Source organism: Benincasa hispida, chromosome 12, assembly GCF_027475165.1.
Source record: "Benincasa hispida cultivar pf3 chromosome 12, pf3_genome.v1.1, whole genome shotgun sequence".
Classification (NCBI taxonomy): domain Eukaryota; kingdom Viridiplantae; phylum Streptophyta; class Magnoliopsida; order Cucurbitales; family Cucurbitaceae; genus Benincasa; species Benincasa hispida.
In genome coordinates, this window is record NC_143489.1 from 16,003,168 (window position 1) to 16,020,981 (window position 17,814).

Below are 17,814 nucleotides of genomic sequence, written 5' to 3' on the forward strand. Positions count from 1 at the left end.
GATCCAACACAATCTGGCATAAGTATGATTCCTCCCTATAAATGACAACACACCCAAGTTTTGAGCTTGAAAGAAGGAATGTGTTCTTGTAATAAGTGACAGTCATTCAAGATTTCATGCTCTCATGTAATTGCAGTTTGTAATTACATGCGTATGACATACATACCACTTATTGATGAATGCTACAAATTGTCCAATTTCAAGCGATGTTATGAAGGTCGCTTCCATCCAATAGAACACGTAGATTATTGGCCAGAATTATCATTTACAGAAATTCATCCAAATGCGAACTTACTAAGAGAACGAGGTTGGCCAAAAAGTATGTGCATTCATAATGAAATGGATTGGAGAGAAGCAAGCCAAAAAGTTTGATGTACAATTTGCAAGAGAGAAGCACATAACAGACGTACTTGTCTTCAACGTACATTAGGTGCTTCGTCTTTGGGTCATTAGGTGTATCTTTTTTTTATTTGTATTTTTTATGTAATTATATATTTTATGTACTTATATTTTTTTATGTAATTGTATCTTTTATGTACTTATATTTTTTATGTAATTGTTTCATTTTATCTAATTGTACTTTTTATGTAATGAATTTATTTTTCATGTAATTGAATCTTTTTATATACTTTTCATGTACCTTTTATGTAATTGTATCTTTTTATGTACCTTTTATGTAATTGTATTTTTTTATATAATGAATTTATTTGAACTTCTTAGGTAATGGAGCCTGATCTTTCTAATCTTGTATAATTTTATCAACAAAATATGCATCGTTCACAATCAGTATGGGATAGTTCTTCCACAGTAGTTTTGAGTTGTCGGAGAAGGGAGACGTTTGTACAACATACTATCCCATTTGATCACTGGATTATTCCCTACGTTGAGCAGGCAAATTTTCTTGAGGTTGCACAAATCGATTTTATCCAGCTTGATTGGCACCTTATTACTGCTCTAGTTGAGTGTTGGAGACCAGAAACCCACATATTTCACCTTCCTTGTGGGGAATGTACGTTCACGCTGCAGGATGTTTCCATACAGTTTGGGTTACGAGTGGACGGGCAACCATTGACAGGTTCACTACAGTATGACTGGAAGAATGTTTGTGAAGAGCTCTTAGGCGTTCTACCAGATGATCTGAAAGGATCAAGATTGAGTATCCCCTGGTTGGCGTCCCAGTTTCCAGAATTACCTCCCGATGCCGACGACATCAGTGTACGTAGGTATGCACGAGCATACATCATGCACTTATTAGAGGATTCTTGTTCGCTGACAAGTTAAATACTCTAGTGCATCTCATGTTCCTCCTGCTATTGTCTGATTTCGAGCACGCTGGTACGTACTCGTGGGGTGGTGCATGTCTTGCATGGTTGTATAGAGAACTTTATCGGGCTACCAATGCACAAGTGTTGGAAATAGCAGGACCACTGATACTACTACAGGTGTGGGCTTATGATAGATTTCCGATTATAGCACCACAAGTTCAGTTACAGGCCTTAGATCATCGTCCACTTAGTGCTAGGTATTATTTCATTTATATATTTATTTCATTATCATTTTATGTAAGAATATAAATTAATTGTATTTTTTATAATTTTAGATGGAGTGGTGTATTAGTTGCCTCTGAACAATCAGCAAATATGTTGTTCGTGTACCGAAAAATATTTGACAGACTGATGCACAATCAGGTAACAAATGTATATATAAATGAATATTTAAAATATTTTGGATGTATACTCATCTTTTTTTTTTTTGTTAGATTATTTGGACGCCATACACACAACAGATTTGGTCATCCTTACTTGATTACGGTCGTGATGGTGAAGACATATGGTTGACCGTTAGCTCTCTTATATGCTTCCATATAGTAGAGTGGCATCATCCAGATCGTGTGTTGAGACAGTTCGGTCTGCGACAAACGATACCTTCATTGTCCTATATACTCCCAGCACCCAGATCGATTTAAGAGGTAAGCACGATTAAGACTGGCGTCGAATCCACGTGGAATATATATCCTACTAGCATGGACAACATGATCGGTGTGCATAGAGAGAATTAACAAATGGGTCAACTGTATCAGATGACTACTTTTCCTGGTACAATTCAATCCCGAGGTGATTTATCACGCTTGACGGCGCTTACTATTACTATATGATAAGAGATTTAAAATCAGACATTTTCCATATATATAATATGAACATTTTTTAATATTTATTTTTTTCATTGTACAGAATAATTTTATCGGAGATATACAACAATATTCAGTGCAGCACAACTTACCAGACTTGGGTTCAATGTGTCAGCAAACATTGGTCAACGTAGAAGGTATTATTCAACAAACAAGACAACTCAATATTGCTGATACCGATCGAAGACGTATTCGTCATAGATGACAACGACAACAAGGTGAACCTAATTTAGATGGACACGAATACAACCCTCATGAGGGGTAAGGACTAGGGGGGTCATTTTTAAATTTCAGATAAACTTTCATTTTCAAATTGTAAATTAAAGAACTAATTGTAAATTTTCTTTAATATCATGACATTTTCTTTAATATGAGTGTAAGATAATTATGTTTTCATTGTAGATTAAATATATAATTAAGTTTAATAATGAAGGAATTTCTGGACCCGTTCCTAAAGTCTTAATATTGTTGTACATCTCCAATTAAAAAAATAATTAGTCAATCTATTTAAATAAAATAAAAAAGAAAAGAAAAGAAAAACTAATCATGGATCGAATCCACGATTATGGCAATCGTGGACCCGGTCCACAAGTTTTCATGCGATCGGTCAACCAGTCAGCCGACGTGTGCTAACGATTAAGCGGTAATCGTGTACACGATTTCACTACCCTAGTTTTGTCAATAGTTTCAATAAACACTTATTTTAAAAAATACTTTCAACTCTACCCTATTTTTGTCAATATATATTAAAATAACATTATTTAAAAAAAAATGGGGAAATAATCAACCTCTAGTTCTCTATGAATATACATTATTCTTCATTTCACTATTTTTAAATCGCATAGCCACTGCTACAACGTTTTAAACCTAGACGAAACTCATTTTAATTTATACATACACAAATTTATCTTTGAACCTAATTGTTGCTATCAATTTAGAGATTATTTTTCTAAATTATGTTTAATATTCATGTTTCAATTACTTTTATACATTTAGTAGCACTCATGTTTCCATTACTTTTATGAATTTAATTTTTAATATCTCATTTTATGTTTTAGTTCCTTTATTTTTATTTACTTTTTCATTAATTTGATTATAAGGTCTAATAGATGAATTGAGAAAAATATGAATTTTTAGAGTCTTATATAATTATTTTTTACCAAATTTTGAATGAAGCACGTAAACAAGATTCCTAAATCCACCACGGGGGAAAATGAAGACAAACTGGCTTAGTTCAGGTCAACAGAATAATGTAATGCCATGCAATTGCAATTTCTAAGGGAAACAAATGGTTTGAATGCAAAGAATGAAGAGATAAAAGAGTGCAACAATTAAATGGGTAGCTTCCTCTTCTTCAACATCTTCTTCTAAGGAAATAAGAAACCCTAAATCTTATTTTTAAGTGATTTTGGTTCGGGTAAAATGGGAACCGAACCGAACCGACGGTTCAGTTCTTTTCTAATTTTGATAAAAACCAATCCAATCCGAACCAAATTGGTTCAACCCACCGGTTTCAGTTCGGACAGTCTAGCAGGAATTATACTTCATTTTGAATTGTCTATCCTTGGCTGCCAGATCCAGGCATCTCATTCTAGGGAAATGACTAAAATCTGGAAGAGGAAAAAAAAGGGACTATAAGTTAGCTTCATATGTCCACCATCTCTAAGTTAGCCCCAAAGGGAAAAAAACAACTTTTAATAGTTAAACTCAATAAAGATTTCATTTTTAGTTTTCTATTTTAAGAATTTTCCAAAAAACAAAAACTTCTTCTTTTTAGGAACTCACAATAATATTCAATAAGCTTAACTTTTAAAAATCAAAGGTTATCAATCCAGACCTAAATGATTTTAAATACATAAGTGAGAAGGACTAAGGATAAGTCCACCATGTATTTCCATTTCCAAAACCATTAGTACAGAAATTCAATTTTTCTAAGAAAACAATAGGAGGGTTTTCCTTAAGGAACTATATTAATCTCCTAAACTATTAGTTGCTGCATTATTGTGGAAAAAACTAAATATGTATTCCTCGTATAGTAAATATGGAACTGTATGTATACTTACATCCAAATGCAACCTTGAAATCTGATTCGATGACCAATATTGATACAATCCACCATATCAGTTGCTGGTAAATCGAAAAGCATAATTCTATGCGGGCGAATCACCACCGGTCACAAGAATACACGAGAGAATTGCTAGGAAAACAGTCTTCGACTCTTTGAGGCATGACAAGCAGAGCAGAATCAGATGGCCATATTCAATCAAAGTACATCAGAGTTTCCTTCCAATAATCCGGTTCAGTGGACATCCCAAAGAATTTCATGTTTGAAGGTAAATGTCAAAATGGGGTTCAAGTTTGACTTGAACATACTCCATATTTTCTCATCAGCTCTATGCTTTCAGTAATGGTGAACCCAACAGTACCAACAAAACCAAATGAAGCACAACTGCAAACAGATTCCTCTATATATAGGAGAACATCCGGTAATCTCTCAGAAGCACATTTTTTCTTCATATCACGAATGCTGCCAGGACCAAATGCACTGGATGTCCATCTCAAGCCATGTCCTATAGCCATCACCTTTTTAGACGCTCGTAGAACTAATCCGCCGTGTTCTTTGAGGAAAAAGAGTTTAAAGTGATTTGAATCACTAACCAAGTCCCCTAAGTAGCTTCCAGTCCAATTAGATTCAGGAAGATCAGTCATCACAAAAACATGAATAGGTTCATTAGCATTCTTTATTATATTGCTAATTTCTGTTTGAGGGCCAGAAAAGTAGCCTTCCAGTGATTTTTGAACTGCCCATCTAACAATCTCAGTTGGGCACAAAGAAATTGAGCTTTCATGATCTTGTCAATATAGTCTTTTCCTGCACTCAAGATTTCTAGGACAAATGGTAGATGATCAATATTTTTCATCAAAGAACTAATTCTTTGATCTCCACTAACTTGATGGATATCAATATACAGCTCTGAACCTTTGTATGGAGCAGTAAAAAGACTTCCAAATGCCAAAACAGTAGCTGATTCAACTTTCGAATTAGGTCCAAGGGTTCCATATACATCTCGACGGCGCCTGACATAGGACAGTTTCTTTTTCTTCTTAAGCTGTTCGTCAGGCTGAAACAAGTCTAATGCACCATCAACTTCACCATTTTGGTAAGTCCAAATCGTAGTTCTGCATTCTTCATCTACAACATGTAAACATTTGTATACATTCCCATCAGGCTCTACTAGTAGACAACCACAATGCTTTAGGTTATATTCATTTGAACAAACACTTTCCAAATGCACTCCACACCATAAGTATGCAAAGGTTCTAAAATCTATGGCTTTAACAGAAGAGTAAGAAGTTAATGATGAAATATCTACAATATCCGCCATCGAAACATACCTGCCATAAAATTGAAACGAATAGCTAATGTCATAAAATATTACCATGGCATTTTCTTTTTTCTGGCTAAATTACAAAATAATACTCTAAACTTCGATATTTTTTCAAAAGTTCAATATTAAAGACCTTTCATGAAGGTTTCAAAACTACCCTCAGAATACAAACTCTTTAGAATGTTGATGAAAAGTGAGATTTGTAAACTTGTGGTGGTGGTGATTTAGAACGATGTGGCAGTCCCAATTTTTGTTTCAAATTACCACCACACTATTCCAAGTCTCATTTTCCATTAGCATTCTGACGAATTTCTACCAAGGTAGTTCCAACATTTATGAAACATCAAGGGTAATATTGCAGCGTTTAAAAGAATGGGACATTGTTAAAACACACGACAAGGTTTAGGGATACTCTATATAATTTAGCCTTGTTTTTTTTCATTTCCTTAAATTAGTCACAAAAGAACAGAATGGAAAAGTAAACTATAGCTAGAATTGCTACGAGTTTACCAAAACGGTTCGATAATTTAATCTAGAAGTAATTTACATAACAATCCAGCAACCCAACAACCAGAACACTCATCATTTCAAGAAATATAAAGACATTGAAAAACCCAAAAAAAAAGATATACAAACCAAGGGGAAAATGATTACCTTCCACTCCAAAGAAGCTAAAAAATATGCTCCCAAACCGAAAATCGTATCTCACAAGGATCCAGAACTCAGAATTTCGGACAACTCCCGAGAGCAACCATATGGTGATCGAGAATCGGCGGAACAAAAAGAGTCCGGTTCAGAATCCCAGCCATCAGAATAGCATTCTTGAACTCGGAAAGTTGGTTGCTAAAGCCGCTGTGAGGCGCGTAAAACAGAAATTTTTTACCGAAGTTTAAGATCTGAGAATTGCATTTCGTGCGAAGTTGAAGTGGAGAATGCAGTCGAGGACATGAAGGAAGAGGTAGAGGAGGAGGACAGGTAGAGGAGAAAGAGGGAACAGAAGAGAAGAACGAGAACAGACAAAGAAAAACGCTAGAGCTGTAAACTGGATTTCTTCGAGTTCCATCGATTAATCGAAGATCTGCTCGAACCGAAAATATTCATGGCCTTTCTCTTTGTTCGGAGCTTCTCTGCAATTGCATGTGAGATATCGAAGACGGAGCAAAATGAAGGAGATGTCGCCTTTCTCCGATAGTGGGCCTTTGGTTATTAGTTAGGCTTATAAGTGATCCATATTGGGCCTATTTGGAATGGGCCCATTGGATATCAGTTGGGATCCATTTTCATGACATTTTGTGATAGATAATGTTTAAAGTTGGTTTTCAAGATCCGGCGAACTGGTCACATGGAATGAAGACAATAAAACTTCCTAGAACTAGTTTGGTGTCAAATGCAATCCTATTTTCAATATCTTATTACAATTCCTTCAAATATTCACTTGTCGACAATAGTTTCATTGGTACAATCAACTATACTATTTCTCACCTTGGAGAAAGTTCATCACGGTGGACATCCATATGACTCCCACCACTTTGTGGTCAACTTCTCTTTCATACACGCATTCTATAGGCAATCGGAAGAGTTAAAGGACCATATTAGGTGATTTTTAATTTTTGCTCTTGGAATATTTAGATAGAGTTTATTCGTGGTTCTTGAATTTTTAGATAAAGTGTATTTGTAGTATTCGAGTTGTTTCTTATTAAGAAGTGCATCTTTGCATTCTCATTTGTACTTAATGTAGTTGTTTTTATAATAGTTTTTGTTATTTACTAATTAATATTTTCTATTATATAACTTTATTTTGATATTTTTACAATTTGAAAACATTTTTGCAATTTTTTTAAATAAAACTTTAAATTTTGCTATTTTTTTGTCAGCTCTTTTCGCCCTTCTATAAAGGAAATTGTGAGGACGACTAAAGCCCTTAGGTTTGTTTGGTTCGTGATCCAAAATTACAAATTGAGAATTTTGTAAAATATGGAAAAAAAAAATCTTTATTTTAACATTATCTAAAAATATGTTTGATTCCCATTTAAAATTTTTAAATTTGAGTTCAAAATTAGAAATTTGTGTTTGCTTGTGAATCTCAAAATGTCGAAAAAAATTGAAGCGTTTTGTAGAATTTTTAGTTATCTTATAGTACCTGACACACTTATTTAAATAGTCATACTAAATGTTTAAGACATGGAAGTTATTTTAATCATTATAAAATTACTTTAAAATATGTTCTACTTTTCGTTGCTTGTCATATTGCTCATGAGGCATCTTCTAGTATTGTTTTTGTTAATCAAACTTGCTTTCCTTTGAATAGTCCCTTGTCTTTTGAGATTCTTTTTTTCTTTGTGGTTGTTGAATGTTATTGACTCTCACTTGAATTATTGATTATTGGTGGACTTTTCGACCCCTCTTTTTATATTATATTTTCTTTTTAAAAAATGTAATAACTCGAACATTATTCATTATTCTATTCATGTCAAACTTGCCATTGAATAGATTGAGAATAGTTTTGAATAAATTAAATTACAAATCTAGTTAATGAAGTTTTTAAGTTATATCTAAATATCCTATTTGATAATTATTTGATTTTTTCTTATTTTAAAAATTAAGTTTATTTTCTCACAATTCCTTACTATAGTTTTCATAGGTAAAAATAAAATAAATTCTTAATCAAATTCTAAAAACACAAAACTACATTTTAGAAATTACTTTTTTACTAGTTTCCAAAACTAGTCTTAGTTTTAGACTAGTTTTTGAAAACATTAGAAGAAAGTAGACAAAGGAAAAAAAAAAAAAAAAGATTAAAGGTGAATGAATGTTTATAAGCTTAATTTTCAAAAACTTAAAACCATAAACTAAAGTCTTGTATAGTAACCATTTAATTTTTTGTTTTTGTTTTTAGAAATTAAGTCTATATCATCTACATTTCTTACCATAATTTTTTTAAGTACAGTGGTTGAATTCTTAATCAAATTCCAAAAACAAAAATAACTTTTTGAAAGCTACTTTTTAAACCATCGGTAAAAAGTACATAATAAATGAATAAATTTAGAGGTGAAAATAATAACCATAGGCTTAATTTTCAAAAACAAAAACAAAAAAACAAAATGGTTACCAAACGAAACCTTAATTTTTTGTTTCTGTTTTTTAAAATTAAGTCTATATCATCCATATTTCTTACCATGATTTACTTATTTTTTAAGTACGATGGTTAAATTCTTAATCAAATTTCAAAAACAAAAATAACTTTTTGAAAAATAATTTTTTTTAGTTCTCAAAATTTAGCTTTGTTTTTTAAACCATTAGTGTGAAAATAGATAACAAAGAAAAAATTTGAAGGTAAAAGTAGCAATCATAAGCTTAATTTTCAAAAACAAAATGATTACCAAACAAGATCTAAATAGTTTGATAATTACCAAACTGAGTCCAAAAATTACAACAATTATTTTAAACTAAATACCATTTCCAAAAACCTATTATTAGACACAGCCCCACCTTGATAGGTCTTGTTCAAGAACTAGACCTATAATTTAACCTAAAATCTAAAAAGATTCATGAAACGAACACTGAAAATAGATATCAAAATTGAGGAAGTCTTAATCTTTACCTCACGTAAATTAGTTTTATCACAATATTAGCAATGAAAAAATAAAAATAAAAATTCCTATTACAAGAAGAAATATTTTCAAGCAAATCTGACCCTGCTGCTATAGCCTGCCTGATCAAACTAAAAATCAAAACCTAAAAGCCTGCTTTCCATTTTCCTCTACTTAAAACACAATCATTTCATCAAACTATCAAAGCTATAAAAATATAGACATTTGAAATACAAAAATACATATGGAAAATAGGAAGTGAAAAAAAGGAAACAGCCACCCAAAACCTCGAATGAATTCCTTTTTTCCTTCATAACTTGGAAGCTTTCAGTTGATTGATTATTCGATCTATCATGGAGGCAGCGAATTCACGCACTGCATCCTTCTATCCTAACCAAGAGTACTTGGAGCCGGTGAGGTATGCAACTCTCGTGGTCTTTTTGACCAACCGAGCTATCTGCATCCAATAAAATGCATCATCTCGAGCTGTTAGATGGGCAAATACCGTCATTATCTCTTCGTTGACCTTGTTCTTCTAGTACTGCTTTGGGTAGCTCTGTAGCGTACTATACTCGGAGCTCTGTCAAGACTTGGCTCCTCGTCGCTTGCTTCATCAGACCTCCATCTTGGAGCACCATTCGAATATCGAATGTCAGCTGCAGAATCTTCTCCTCCATGGCTGAATTGTTACGGAAAAAATATGTAAAGATAAATTGAACAAGAAAAATGAAAAGAAAATGCAGCAGGCAGTGGAGAATGAAATTGGTGTTTCCTTACCTCGAAATGTCCATTGGATCATCTAAAGAAGAGATGTTCCAAGTTCCATTATCTCTAATAGATACTGCAGTTTTAGTAGATCCATTTTCCTGCACTCCCCTTAAAGGAACATCTAATAAACCGAACTTGCTGCTGGGTGTATTATATGTAGGGTTGGCAGTAATCCTACGAGAATACGGAGAGGTATTCCGAACTTGGTTAGTAATCCCATTTTTTTCTTTATCCAGTGAGAGTTTCTCGGGATCGTTCCCCAAGAGCAGGCTATTCAAAAGGACCCTAGATGAACTTCTCGGGGCTTCTTCTGAGGGGGAAATATTCATAGCAGTTGCTTGATGGAATTCAGAACTAAACATGTCCTGAAAATTGACACTCTCGGGTAGGCTATTTTGCTTTGGTACTCTTTCCTTACTACCAAACCGCCTTTCATGAACCAATGCCAGGCCAAATGTCGCGATTTTGGAATGATTCAATGTCCCACCTAGTCTTCCTGGAGTTTCAAAAACTGGGGGGTTGAAGATAAATCTACTGTCGTTTCTATGTGATACAGTAGAAGTATTAGTTGAGGGGATTAATATACTGCTTAAGTGCTGATCCTGTACCGCAGATGGACTAGCATTTGGTGGCACTTCCACTTCTGAATTAACACCGACATTAGGCGACTTCCCAGATTTTATTTCCAGCTGTTGGGCTTCTGGTAGCAACTCCATGAATTTATCCTGTTCATTTTGAGGCAATAAATTTAAATATAAAAATTTTAAAAGTAGCAATAATAATAATAATGAAATATCAAGGATGAACATGAGTCGCAAACCCAGATAGTACTCCAATAAAAACATTTATGGACCAAAAAAAACCACGTATATCGATTTTGCAATTAAATCTAATATTGTTTAGGTCGTGAGGTCAAGTCATATTTAGAGTTAGTGTCAAATGATTTTAGTTAAATGCTTCAACCTTTCAGCATGCGAACAACAATTCAGAACCCCTTCAAACAGCACTGGCATTCAGATAACACATAAAAGAGGCTTCTAAAGAACAAGCCTTCACCCCATCGCAAGCAACCACCCAATAAAAGAAAAAAAATGGTTCAGACAACTTACGACCAATCCTGCTCGCCAGTGACTAGTCAATTTCATCCTGGATAAAACATCTTCACCAACAGAATTCTCAGAAATATAGCCTTGTTCTGCTTTCTGAAGTAAGAGGTTCACTTGGTAGGCCTCAGGATATCGAAACCTCTGAAAGAATATACAGAAAGTCCTCGTGATATGTCATCTCCGTGTGTAGATCCCAAAATGATAATTTAGTATCCACACCTTATGCTAGAAATAATAATGACTTAACTGGAACAAAAAGTTCTAATGGTGTAAATATAACACCAAAACATGTCTATAAACTAAACCATTATGAAGAGATAACCTCTTTGGAGTAATGAAAATAAAGCAATTTCTTCATTATTCTTCTTGATTTCTTATCTAGAAATGCGAATAAGGCAACCTCTTTGGAGTAATGGAAACAGCTGAACCTATAATATAGGGAAAGAACTTTAACAAAAGCAAATAGTTCGGCTTATTTTCATTATTCTTCTTGATTTCTTATCTAGTTCGTTGTAATCCTTTCGTGATTAATTCCAATGGGATGATTTCTTGAAAAGTTACAATGGGCAAGTGAGAGATTACCTGAAGATAGTACACAAATAGAAGACTTCCAATAGTGGTTGATGGATGAGCAGTGGACCACTCCAGCAAGCACTTGTGGAGATGCTTTTCCTCATCGGAATTCCATGGTAACTCAATCATTCTATCCACAAAGTTTCGACGGATACAAAGAAAACAAATTTCAGTCACCAATACTTTCATCCAGTCCTCCCAGCTTCTAAATTTGCCTTGAGCATTATCAAATGTGTCTTCATGTTCTTTATAGTATTTCCTCTCTCTTACCCTATTGCAGAGCATTTTCTGGTACATATATGCTTCGGTCAGGAGCGCACATTCCACTCTCACCCGGACACCAGTTACAGCTTCCACAAGTGAAACTGGGACTGACATACTGTCACGTCCTGACCACCTCAAAACCATAAGAGCTGTATCAGGAATTTTCCGTTCTAACAAAACTTGTGCAATCTTGGGATGGGTGGCTGGGCCGGAAATCTGTGGAAGAAGTCGGCAGGCTTCCTATATGATGTCATGTTGCGAGGAAAGGTTAGATGTTAACATGTAAAGAGGACAGTCGTACATGGCAGAAACGGCAAGAAATAGGCAATCTGTAAATTTGAAACTACTAGAACTCTTGGGGTAACTAAATTGTACAATTGACAGAAATTTAAAGGACTTGTATCGCTTGGAAGTCATTGAACGAGGATGATACTATTTCATCCTTTGCTTCAATATTAGAGTATACATGTTTGGCTAACTAACATATCCAGATCCAAAATGTAGAGTGCTTCGTTGAACTAATGACATCACAAAGAGCGGCGCAAATTCATCAATTCAACCATTTAAACACAACTATTCTCATGAAACACCCACCCGAACACTATCATTCATGTAGTTTCCAAGAAAACTCATAGGATACTAAATCCCAAGCAAGTGACTGTTTATGGCTTGAAACCATTCTCTCCAAGTCTTTTATTATTGACCCTTTCTTTATAAATAGCTTGAAATTTTGGGATCAGAACTAAATCATTGGTATTGAACTACAACCACTGTAAGTGTAAGACATATTCTAACTCAATCATATATCTGTCCGTTCAAACAAAATCCCAAGTCAAGTAAATTAAAAAGCTACATAGCACAGAACCACAAATGTTAGGTAATTGAATAAATAACACAAAACTGAAACTATATGATTAGACAAGCAGGTGACAGATTCCACAAAAAATTACCTGCAGGGCTTCATCTGTATGATTATCTAGAAGATAAAAGACAAAAGATTCTAATATAGAATGCCGTGTAATACTGAAAGTGGCTGCAAAATCCTCAACAATATGTCTCCATTTCTCGTCAGGCAACATCCAGTGGCGGTCAAACAAGTAATACAAAAGCTATCATAGATTAAGGAGACAAAGATAGGTACATATTTAGCCAAATTTATGAAAAAGATAGGAATATATTTAGCCAAATTTATAATTTATATGGACAATGAAATGAATGTATCACTAAAGAAGGATACAATTGCTTTCTTTGCAACCACGACATCAGAACTTCCACGAAGAAAGAGAACGTCCACAGCAACTCGAAGATTTTCAAATGGGTAGCAACCTGAACTCCCCCCAATTTTAGATCTGAAGTTTATTGGGGCCTCATCATTTTTCAGAGATGCAATTTCTAAACCATCCACTACATCTCGGGAGTACCACTGCTCTATATCAAGATTCCCCAGTGCATCCTCGATGAACAGAGATCCATCCAGTCCACCGGAATCAGCAGAGTCATCTAAAGCATCAGGCCATGATCGCCTGATTGCAGCAGATTTCCTTTCACGGACAGCAGTAAGCCATGATGTGAAGCTAGAATGGCGGGACCTAACATTCTCCAAAAACTGATGCCTTATGCACCACATCATAATCTCCATATGCTGGTAAATGAAATTGTAACCAAAAAGTATATTAACATGAAGACTATCTTGAGAAAAAGAGGAACATCAATTACAGAAGGACGGTTCTAAAGTTCTGATCTCCCAAGGTTAGGACATATAGATCTACCATTAACTGAATTGCAATCATATATTATTTTGAAGCCGGGCAAAAACGAAGAGTTAAGAGAATAATCCAGTTACCTTCATAATTATTTTCTAACCCTAGTAAATTATGGCAAAAAATCCAATAAATTTCAATGGATGAGAGTCTAGTCTCTACAAATTATAAATTCCTATATTTACTTGCGTAACGAGAATAAATTTGATAGAAAGAAAATCATCAACGTGTGAAACATCCTGAACATATTATGACATTGCCAACTTCTAACCAGTAATATTGCTTTTCTTTCTTCACTAAAGAATGACAGTTTAACTTTTTCCATCATTTGAATGGAGATACAGAGTCGTGATATTATCATTTCACCAAGGAGAGAAAAGAGAAAGAAACGTTGGTTAAAGCTATTCTTTTTTCTTTTTTTTTCTCAAGTGTGAAAACATCTTATCATATCCACCGAGTTAGCATGTTTCCATTCAGTATTCTCCAACTGATCAGAAAGCAGATCTACTAATTAACTACGCTAGATACCAGGAATCGGTGACATTAAATATTAAAATAACATGTAATTTGATTGAAGGCCAGCACATATTTCTTTTTAAAACGGCCAAGAACTATGGCCTAACGTAAAGCAGTAAAACTTGATGATTGATAACCATATTGCTTCCGAAGAAATTGAACCTGCTTGATCTTCAATATGCCCTCATGAAGATTGTGCAGGTCCTCAAGCTGTGCTGAATGAGAACTTCTAAATGATGAGTCCAACACTTCGAGCACATTGGATATGCCAGCAAGCAGCGCCGAGAACTTAAGTAGTAGGCTCATCCTAGACCTCATTCCCTCTACACCAGAGTTATCTAAAATGAAATGAATAGTATACATATAAGCATAAAAGTAATCAGTATGCAGGCCACATTAAGAAAATTTTCAAGATTTGGCTTACATATTTCTTGAAGTTTTGTAATGATGTTCCTGGAGGCCCGCTTGCACCAATCCTTCACGACGACTTCATCCAACAAAAATGCAATTACAGGATCACTTGATACAGCACTCTCATCCATACAAACATCCGTAACATCTGACAGCTTATTGTAAAGGAAATTTTGTACTTTTAACATTAGAATAATTGGTAAGTTGGCAGAATATAATAAGAATTCGAACACAAGTCAACAAAGTAAGATGATAAGCATATTGCTTCAAATAGGCTTGCAACTTTGTTAGATTACTTAAGGCTTCCCATGCAAAAGAAAATGAAGATTGACAGAGAAACAGTGAAGTTCCACGGCAAGTTGAAAAGGCAACAATATCAGAACTGGGTGACATCTACGTGGGATGTTAGCAGAGTAGTCGGACCGCTAAGGATACAGTGACAGATTAGAGAAACTAAGTTGTTTTCCAGCGCAATATCAAATAAGGAGTACAAGCGTTGTACGTCTGTAGTTATTCTATTTTCCCCATCTTCCTCAGGAGGCTTCTCCTTGGAATTCTTCGGAATGAGACCAGCTTCCACACACTCATAAAAGAGACGAAGATGTGTTCTAGCACTGGTTTTAGGAACTGGGACTCTACATATTGGACAAATATCACACCGTTGGCAACATTCTTCGCACAGAGAGGCATGTCCACATGAATTCAACACAAACTGAACATCCCGTCCACAGCTTCTCAAGTCTCTAGTGGCTCGACAATGCTCAACTTTTGCTTCATTACATAATTCGATCAGATTAATAGATGCCAAATGTCTCAACGCTTCCTAGAATTGAAAATATAAGCATAACAGTTAGAAGCGGGAAAAAATCAATCCACCACCTAATGTACAGAATAAATAATTAAAAATCATCGTCTGACAAGACAATTATCATTTAAGGAGTCAAATCTACAAACTCAAACGTTCGACAGTAATTTCGAAAAACAAAACAACCCCAAGAACCATTCTAGCACATATAACTACAAAAAACTTCAAAGCAAAACTTGCTCTACACTCAATAGTAGCAACTCTTGAGTACGGAAATGCCACCGTAGCTTTCGCAAAGAAAAATCCAAAGCACCAAAAAATGAGAACTCTCCAGCGTGCTAACCAAAATAGCTAGGGTTTCACTATCCAGCATTATAACATAAACGCATCAACTGGTAGAAAGAAACGAGTACCTGTACTGCTCGGCTACTGTAATCAGGTCGCAAATACGAAGAAGTCGACGCAGAAGCAGCCCTGCCATTAGTAGATGTCGAAGGAACGGCGTGACCGTCGATTTGCCTGTCCATTGAGCGGGAGCAGAAGCAAACAATATCTCCGAGAGTTAAGGATGAAGAATAAAAGTGAGGAAGTTGAAGCTAGGGCTTGACAGTGAAGGAAGCCATTATAGAGGTTTGAAGGTTTTGAAGCTTCCAAGTTCCATGTGCAGAAAAATTGGAGGGCTTTTCTTTGGGAAGAGGGAGAAAAGCAATTAATTTTTCATTTTTTCTTTTTCAGGCCGTCGTTTTCCGAAAGAAATTTTGTCGAACGAAAAAAAAAAAAAAAAAAGAAATGGGCCGGGTTGAAACCGATTCAGGTTTTGGGCTTCGACGTTTTATGGACTTGGCCCAACGATATTAAGGACCATGCATTTTAAAAAATATCATTTTAAGAAGGTAATTGCAACAGTAGCACTTTTAGGACTAATAGTTAAGTATATAGCAACATATTTAAAGAATTATAAATATGTGATAAACTCTATCATTGATAGATTCCTATTAACGATATGGTCTATAGGGTTGGCAAAATTTCCCGAGGGAAATCTCCGGTTTGACCGGGGATGGGTCAAATCGGGAAAGTTTTTCGGGGCCCCATTCGAGGACAGGGATGGTATGCCCGACCCCAATTTTATATAATTATATTTTTAATATTTTATAAATATATATATTTATAATATATAAAATAACTTATTTATAATGTATACTATAGTGTTATAAGCCCAATATTAAATATATAAATTCTCAAAAGTCAAACCCAAACTTAAAAAATTAAAAGAAAAAAATGGAGGCCGCGGGGATCTAATAGGGGATTTCTCGCAGGGAATTAGTAGGGGAATCCTGTGGGGAAACGAGGAATCTCGAGCCCCATCCCCGCTTTCAAAAGGCAGGGACGGGGGCGGGGACGGGGACCCTCCCCCGCCCCGCTCCGATCCCGTTGCCAACCCTAATGGTCTATCACTAATATACTCCTCTTAACAATAGGGTATATCAAAACTTGATCTAAATTTCGTTATATTTGTAAATTCTTTGCATTCTACTATATTAGTTAATACTTTGTGTTTGAAAAATTGAGGTACAGGTTTTTCTAGATCTTTTCAATTTGAAACAAAATCAAACACACTTCAACCTTGTAGGAACCCATTTATAAATTTATAAATAGAAAAAATGACTCAATTGGATTGTGTTTGCAAGTTGTTGGGACAATATTAATTGCTTAAGTTGTTTATTAAAACAAAAATATTTATTAAATTGTTTAGAATATCCCAAGCAAAAAACATTGATACCACTTTTTACATTTAAACTTTACTAAAAATTTGTCACCTTTTTATAAATCTCAATTTTATCCTTTCATGTTATATGTTTTTTAACATCTACTGTCTTATGAATCTTTTATTGAATCAATTTGTTTATAATAATTGTTTTTCTTAAACTTTTATCAAATAATTTCGATTAAGCACAATTAATTATAATTTAATTCATATAATTTTTTTAATAAATTATAAGTTATATATTTGAAATAATAAGTCTACTTCAATCCATATAACTAAATTGTACCAATTTGGTACTAATTTACCAAACACCATAATTAGTGGTTTTCTAATTTAAAGTTTTACCATATACCATTTGACTTAATGATTTTCACAACTAATTTGGTAACAATTATTTTAAAAGTTACAATAATCTCAAATTAAGCCTCAATCGAAGATAATTGAGTTTTTTTTTATTATTATTAAAAAAAACAATGTAACATTAGTGAAAAAATTATAAAATTAGAACCTTGAAAAATTCCATTCAGTTAATCAATAAACATTTTTTACATTCGAGATTAATTAAGAATACACATTATTTTTAATTATATTCACATTCATGACATTTTGTTATTTCTTTTCTATGCTTCAGCTTCACTAGTTTTATACGATATAATGAAATTTTTTATTCACTTCTCAC

At 34.2% G+C, this 17,814-nt stretch overlaps 1 protein-coding gene and 1 pseudogene across 2 annotated transcripts; both read right to left on the reverse strand.

Moving 5' to 3' along the window:
- Positions 1 to 3,397: 3,397 nt before the first annotated feature.
- Positions 3,398 to 6,671, reverse strand: LOC120092918 (O-fucosyltransferase 30 pseudogene; annotated as a pseudogene). Its single transcript, XR_016525101.1, has 3 exons — positions 6,232 to 6,671; positions 4,252 to 5,584; positions 3,398 to 3,798 (listed from the first exon to the last, which is right to left on the reverse strand). The product of XR_016525101.1 is annotated as an O-fucosyltransferase 30 pseudogene (transcript).
- Positions 6,672 to 9,146: 2,475 nt separating this feature from the next.
- HOS1 (ubiquitin-protein ligase) lies at positions 9,147 to 16,103 on the reverse strand. Its single transcript, XM_039051163.2, has 10 exons — positions 15,784 to 16,103; positions 15,001 to 15,388; positions 14,579 to 14,713; positions 14,317 to 14,492; positions 13,116 to 13,520; positions 12,829 to 12,987; positions 11,624 to 12,118; positions 11,045 to 11,182; positions 9,945 to 10,660; positions 9,147 to 9,846 (listed from the first exon to the last, which is right to left on the reverse strand). Exons 1-10 carry the CDS (start codon positions 15,895 to 15,897, stop codon positions 9,678 to 9,680), a joined length of 2,895 nt encoding a protein of 964 aa, XP_038907091.1. The 5' UTR covers positions 15,898 to 16,103; the 3' UTR covers positions 9,147 to 9,677.
- Between the last annotated feature and the right edge of the window lie 1,711 nt (positions 16,104 to 17,814).